Here is a 7,500-nt window from a genome sequence, read left to right on the forward strand (position 1 = left end):
AGATCTTAATGGCAAACAGATATACTGTACATGTACATACTTAGCATGTTCATTATTTTTAAGTACAAGTGGTGTTGATGTCAATGAAATGTTAGTGCTGCTAAAGTTCTTAGAATGGTCTAGATTTAAAAACTGGGAAAAATTATTTATTTCTCCTGATAAAATCATCAAGTATGAAGTGGTAAAAACCGTTTTTTGAGGTGTTTTAGGTCTCTTGGAAACCCTTTTTAAACCTACATGTACAATTGTAGCTTCAGGGAAACCTTAATTTTAAAACCCATTAGAAACTTTTTTAAAATGTTCCAAAACTATTCTGAAACACACTTTTCAAACTATTTTGCAAAGCCAATAATAACCCTTTTGAAGCCCTTGTAAGTCCAGTCAGAACCCTTTTATAATTATAGAAGCGGTCAAGAAACTTTGAAATTCTTTGCAGAAACCCCCTGCGTGCCCTTCTAAAACTTGGGTGCAAGAAACCTTGTAGAGAAAATTGGAAATGCCCACCCTTTAGGAACCCTTTGCAAACCTGGTGTGTGGGAGTTGTAAATCCATTTGAAAGGCTTTTGAAACCTACTTTCACTAACACTCAATGTTAATTGAGCCATGTTTTCACATTATTGCATGAGGGTCACAAATTCTCTAAACTTCACCATCATGAGGCTTTACCTGTTACAAAAATTTATCTTTGCACACTCAGGGCCTGAAATTCTGAGGGAATCAGCATCCCTCCTTGGAAAGATATCATAGGCTGAATTTGACAAATAAGAAATAAACAAAAGCAGTACTGTTATTATTGTCTTCTTTTTTCTCAGGACATTGGTCTGATGAGAGATGCTGTCAATCGGCTGAACTCCACATTGTCACAAAAGGTTGGAGACTAAGCTACACTGTTCAGATGTGTACAATTCTGGCAGGATATTTAGAACTGCGGGTATTTGCTGGGGAACCATTAGAAATCCCATGCAGATCTCCTGTGAATATTAATTTTTGTCTCACTTATGACATAAATGTTTGTGTTATACAAATGTTATTAATATAATTAATTTTCATTGCATGTACATGTACAGTGCAGACCAGAAATATGCGTCCCAAAAAACGCGTGCGAAACGAGCATACGAAAATTGCGCACACGCGTCTGCGTTTGTAACACGCGCATCAAAAACGCGCATTCATCAAAGATAATTAGTATGTATGAGTTGGCCCATTGTCTTTTCATTGTTTAACTTTTATTGTTAGTTTCAGCGCAAGACAATGGCTATGTCAACAGTGGTTTGATTTCAAATAACGCATGCTTCCAAGTGGAATTCGAGTCAACAATGGACTCGCTTCCGCTTCACATTTAATTTCAGACATTTGAAAATTACTTTCACTTCTCGCTGCATCAACAAATGACATAATGAGGGGAATAAATATTTTCCTGTGATTAAAACGTAAAACAGGACTATTTTCAATTTGAAAGACATCGGTTTTGCCAACAGAAATCGACGGTCAGTAAAGTTAGTCGATCAACAACAAATATCGCTAAGAGCAAGACTTGGACGAACGGCGGAGTGAAATGCAGTAAAATCAACGAAATAAGGAGTATATTCATTCGCAAACAAAACTTACTTATGCAATCTGTAATACCGGTACTTTCTCGAATATTTCAAAATAATTTTTGTAATGCGTGCGTGACATTCAAAAGGCGTCTCGGCATTCTGTCCTTTTGCGAATTGAAGCTGTATTACTTCAGCAAGATTCATTGGAATGCGCTCGGAGTTGAAAAATCTCCCCTTTAAGATATCTTCTGCACCAATTTCTTTCTTTAGTTAAGCTTTACGGAGGAGAATTAACGCGGGGTTGGCTGGAAGCATACGGAGTGAAACCCTGTGTGACAAAAAACGCCGGCCCTAATGTCGTCTTCTTTTGTTTGAGAGCCTGGAACCAAATGTTTACTTGTCGGAGCCTCAGAGCAGTTCTCTCATGACGACTTCTGTGGCGCCATTCTCAGTATTTGACGTTCGCGAAAAACTCTTTCAATGAAAATGATTTGCATAAACCTTTGAAAAAAATTTGAATATTTACCGTAACAGTAGGTTCAGTGTCCCAGCAAGGTACGTGGTACTATAAAACTGTTGGTAAACTTAAGGTAAACTTGAGTGGACGAATTTCCCTCTTCTGTTGTAGGTGTCTGATATGTGGAAAATTCATTTTAGCAAAAAGTATACAGTGATCAAGATAGAAGACAGGCAAAGGGAAGAAATTGAGAGAGAATTTATTGATAAGCTCAAGGTAATCCTGCAATAATAAAATTATAAATAATAATGGTGGAGTGTTGCTACTCTTGCCGGACCTTTGAGGCTATATTTATCATGAGCTTTTGGAAGATTAACACATGAAGTTGGAGTTGAATTTAAGAGAGCGCTTGACATTAATTTTCGTCTGGTGCTGTTTGTGTTTTTAGAGCGAAGTTACTTGTGGGCCTGCTATGCTGAAAAATTACAGAGAATATCAGGTATTTATTATGTCAATTATTGTGAAGCCTCGTTACTATTCTCATCTGATTCAGTGGCATTTTCATATCTTCTGATCTTTCTGTAGTTGGGCATTCCCATATTAGTATAAAGTCTTTCTAAGTAAAAATCTCTAGTTCAATTCCAATCTTAGACCACCTTAATTCAGTGTAAGTTTTACCGTCAAATGAAACATCCACACAGAGAGTAATAAAAGTAAGAAAGGAAAGTAATTTAAAGTAATTATTGAAAAAAAGGATAATTAACAATTAGACCCGTAGCCCACTGAGGGCGAAGGGTCTAATAATTATTGTTTTAGTATCACCCAACTAGTCGGACAGAAAAGGCAATAATAAAGTTAGCAAATGCAAGTTAAAGAAATATATATTTCAGAATGAAACGAAAGAAAGCGTCACGCTTTTCACTACTTGAGGACTATTACTAATAGTCCTCCAGTAGCATAGCGAATGAAAATGCAAGATTTGCATTAGTCCACTAGTTGGGTGATACTACGAATTATTATTATTGCATCTTGGCATGCACAGGAAAATCAGAGAAAAAGATGTGGCTGTTACAACTGTATACCTCTTACTAGTTACTTCTTCTGTATTTTTTAGTTTTTAATAATGTATTGTTTTGGTCAGCTTTCAATTATAGGTAAACTTTTTCTCAAGAAACTTGAGACCACTGAAGGAAATTTGAAAGAGGAGCCTCCGAATAAGAAACAGAGGACAATAGAGGGTACTCATTTACATCTATGATAATCTTAACCCATGGACCCCTTGGAGTGAGGCTTAAGAGATTTTACTCTGTCTAACACCAACAGATTTTACTTGTCAACTGGGGGGCGTCCTAGGGCGTTTGAGGTGTCAAGGGGTATAAACAGTAAAAAACTATGTCCCCTCCATTAACCCTCTGGGGATCTTTAGGTTGGAGGTCAAGGACAACTATGAGTATGAGGTGTCTGCACTGAGCATGTGCATAAGGTTTGTAGGCCAACATTTAAATTCAAAGTGAGCATGCCCAGAATGTCAAACTCATACAAGTTTGTAGTGGTGGTCCTTATCCTCTGATCTGAAGGTCCCTATTGACCCATGGGAGTGAGGCTATCTAACACCCACAGACTTAACTCTGTCTAACGCCAGACAATTTTATTTGTCGACTGGGGGCATCTTTGAGGTGTCATTGGGTTACAGGAATGTCCATTCTAATAAAAAATAACTTAAAACCACAGAATCACAGGAAATTATGATTACAATCAAATTTGTTTACATTTTTTTGCAAGCAAATTGTTTGTACATGTAGCTAAAATAAAAATCAGTATTGAATTTTGTTCACCTTTTAATTTCTCGGTTTTGAATAATAATTACTATGATGTGTTACAGCAGCCCTTTTGTTTGAAAGAAGGACTTTTTCTGTACCAGTCGCATAACCCTAACATACTTCATGATTTGATTCTTTTGTTTCAGTGAATGGGCAGGCTGAGAATGTTGATCAGAGGGCAAAAAGTGACTCCATTAAGATGAAAAACGTAAGAACACCTGACAGTAAAGCCAACAAAAAGAAACAAAAAACTCCAAGAAAGGAAAGCAAGGTTAGTATTATGTAGCACATCAAATCGGAAGGGTATCGCTGTTGTCTATGGGTGACAGCTACAGTACACGTACATGTTGTTATGTTCCCTAATTCAATCTTTATTCATCAGATCACAATCCCAATTATTTCCACACGCGGGTCTAACCGAGTGTATATTTGCTCGTGTTCGGTGTCTTTTTACATTATGTACACTGTAACAATACTTCCTTCTTCCCCTAAGATGATTGGCAAATGAATCAAATAAATCAATCCCACAAAAAAAAGGCAAACAAGACGTAACTATGAGAAATGTTCACAACCTAACTGAACTCAATCACTGGTCATGAGAAGTCGGCCCTCATCAAGGCCTTCTGCTGTGTGTGTGTCTTGCCGCCTAATGTTCTCACTGGTAACAGAGTGATTTCAGTTCCTCACATAGTCCGTCAAGTATGCTGGCTCGCGGACAACTCTCTTGGGACGGGTTTCCAAAGGCTCTGACACAGATGGCGGGCCTGGTGGGTTGTTGCCTGGTAAAGGTTAAGTCTGCTACGAGCCTAGAAGGCACATCAGGCCAGCGCTTATCTCCGGTTTCTGTAGCATGAAGAGACTAGGAGTATTTCTACTCCCCCCTGGATGGGATGCCAGTCCATCACAGGGTTACCCCCAGCATTAAATTCACTGGTACCCATTTATACACCTGGGTGGAGAAAGGCACCGCGAGAGTAGAGTGTCTTGCCCAAGAACACAACACAATGTTCCTGTCCAACACACTAACCATGAGGCCACTGCGCCTCCCAATTTCTTGTTGGGGGATGATGCAATTGCCGTTGACATGGATCAAGGTTCCTCGTGATTGGGTGGCGATGTGGGGACTGGCGAGGTATCCGGATCACTATCCCTGTCCTGGGCCTACTTTAGAATGCTCTTGGCTATCTTGACAGCAGGTTCATCCTGTCCATTTGCTTGTTGATGACCTGGACTACTTGGTCGGTGGTCGAAGCCCCAATTTCGTTCAAAGAGGGCAAAGTCTGAAGAGGTGAATTGTGGTCCGTTTTCTGGGAGATGACCATATCTGGAATGCCATTTCGTGCAGTGGCTCTTCAATTTGCGGACACATGTCGATGCTTTGGCATCTCGGATCCTGTCTATTTCCCAGTAGTTTGAGAAATAGTCAACGGTGATAAGATAATCTGTGCCATTAGAACGAGTTTCAATCGAATGTCGTAAAATCAAAACCAAAGTAATTATTTTGGCCAATCAAAAAGGACGGAAACAATCCAGTAAACCAATCAAAACTCGAAGTAATTACACGTAGCCGACACAAAGCGCGGGAAAATGTGCATGCGCGAGCCACGATTGATTTTGGTTTCACTTTTGATTGGTTAAAAAATTGACTCGAGAACTTTGAACCCATCACTGAGTGAAGTAATGCATACCAAAGCAATTCACTAATTACTTTTGACACAATTGAATACCGCTCTAATACTGCATATGGCTGCTCCGACTTTTTTCTATGGCCTGTTGGTGGGTTCATGGCTTATATTAAGGTTTCCTTGGCTTGCTTGGCTGAGTACTGGCTACATATTTCACATTGGGATATGTATTCTGTTATTTCGACGCTCATTCTTGGCCAAGATAGGCACTCGCGTGCTTTTCTCAGGTATCCATTGATTCCTCCTATGTGGGAGCTGGGTAATTGCTTCATGGTCTGATAGCGTAAGGCGTGGGGGACAACAAAACGTTCCCCCCTAAAGGTTAGTCCATGATAAACAGACATCTCATCCCGATTCAGCACAGCAGGGAGGCTTTTCTTGTCCGTGGGCCATCCTGTAAGTATGGGTTCTTTCAGCGGTCGCAAGATTTCATCTTCACGGGTGTGTTTCAGGATTTCATTAAGCTTGTCTTCCGACACTGGTAAGTTCTTCAGCGTGTTGACGATTTCAAAGTCCCCTTGAGTATTCTCGCTTGATGGTAAGTGCGCTTGGCTCAGTGTATCAACTTGGTACATTTGAGCTCCTGGATTGTAGACGATGTTAATGTTTAACTTTTTAATCTTCAACTTTTTTGTTCAGCTTGATTCCCTCTTGCTGGCATCGCTGTAGGAACTCCTTCAAGTTCCTGTCATGATCCTCATTGGCCTGTTCGTGAAATAGCCAAGTTTGAGGTTTTATGAAGAACGTTAGCACTTAAGGATGAATTTTCCTTTTCTCTCCTGAATTAATCGTCGTTCCGACCAGGGTCATTCTTGAGGAACTACCACACCCTTGCCATGTTAAAATGGTTGAAATAGTCACTAAGTGATTACAATAACGTGAATTTATGTTTTGAGATGACGTTCTCGTTGCCGTCGCCGTCTTCGTTGCTTAAGCTCCCTACTGTTTCGATGACGAGTTGTCACGAGAGTATTTCGAGAAGTTGAGAGGAATGAAATGAACAAGATATCACACCCCTTTTTAATGCAGTGCTCAATTTCAGGACAGATCGAAATCGCAATAATGCGATTGGTAGATATTGTTGGCGTTTTCAGCTCTTTGTTTAGGGTACATATCATTAAGGTCTTGAAACAACATCCTATTGAAGATGAAAAAGTCTCACCTTCCTTGCTAAGGGCCGTGCAAGCGACAATCGGAGGATTATTAATTCCAGTAGGAATAACAGTGTGATTTGTGCTTACCGTATTTATATTCGCCGATAAGCCGGTTTATGGTCACCTCGCCACCAGGAAGACTCGCCACCAGTAAACTCGCCACCAAGGGTCATCTCGCCACCACCAAATCGCCACCAAGGCATCACCATCTCGTATTGCTTTGGTGACTCTAGTCAGAGCTATTATAGCACTCACCGGCATAGTAATAGTGTGGCATGGTTTCTATAGGTTAGCTTACAACTATATGTCAGGATTAGCTTCGGTAGTGTAGAGGTTAAGTACAACTCCTCGCAAATCATTGAGCCGAGTTCGACATCGTCCCATCAACTGTAATTATTTTTTTTTTCTAGTCCTAGATTAAGTATTTTTTCCGCAATTTGACAGTGAAATTTTCTCGTCCAAATGGCATCGCTTGTTTACGAAAGGGAAAATTGCATCACCGAAGAGCGTTTGAATGTTGGAATCACTAAGGGGGAACGAAGCTTTTACAGTGCGGAGTTTCGAAAAGTTTTGAAAACCGGGAAATGCGCCAACTGATCGATCGAAATAAAAATTTCGCCTTGGAAAATATCATATTAGGCTTGGATTATGAAAACTATTAACGGATCAAGGCGAGTCTTCCCCTTATAAAAATCAACACAGCTTCCACTAAATGATGTCCTTGTGATGATTTATTACAAATTTCAAATAAGTAACAATATTTACAAACTACTTAAGGCAACGCACTTTAAAAAACTGAAATCGCTACAATAATTATGTAGTCAAAAAGCGATGAAACCAATTTCA

General features: G+C 39.7%; 1 protein-coding gene across 1 annotated transcript in view; it reads left to right on the forward strand.

The window, feature by feature from the left end:
- Positions 1–7,500, forward strand: part of LOC137977596 (leucine-rich repeat and WD repeat-containing protein 1-like) — a 55,808-nt gene that overhangs the window by 5,410 nt on the left and 42,898 nt on the right. Inside the window, exons 4-8 of the mRNA XM_068824867.1 lie at positions 813–869; positions 2,167–2,271; positions 2,444–2,494; positions 3,137–3,233; positions 3,962–4,086. Of these exons, the coding sequence (XP_068680968.1) occupies positions 813–869; positions 2,167–2,271; positions 2,444–2,494; positions 3,137–3,233; positions 3,962–4,086 (435 nt within the window). The remainder of the gene's footprint in view (positions 1–812; positions 870–2,166; positions 2,272–2,443; positions 2,495–3,136; positions 3,234–3,961; positions 4,087–7,500) is intronic.

The sequence above is a fragment of the Montipora foliosa genome, chromosome 11 (assembly GCF_036669935.1).
Source record: "Montipora foliosa isolate CH-2021 chromosome 11, ASM3666993v2, whole genome shotgun sequence".
Lineage (NCBI taxonomy): Eukaryota > Metazoa > Cnidaria > Anthozoa > Scleractinia > Acroporidae > Montipora > Montipora foliosa.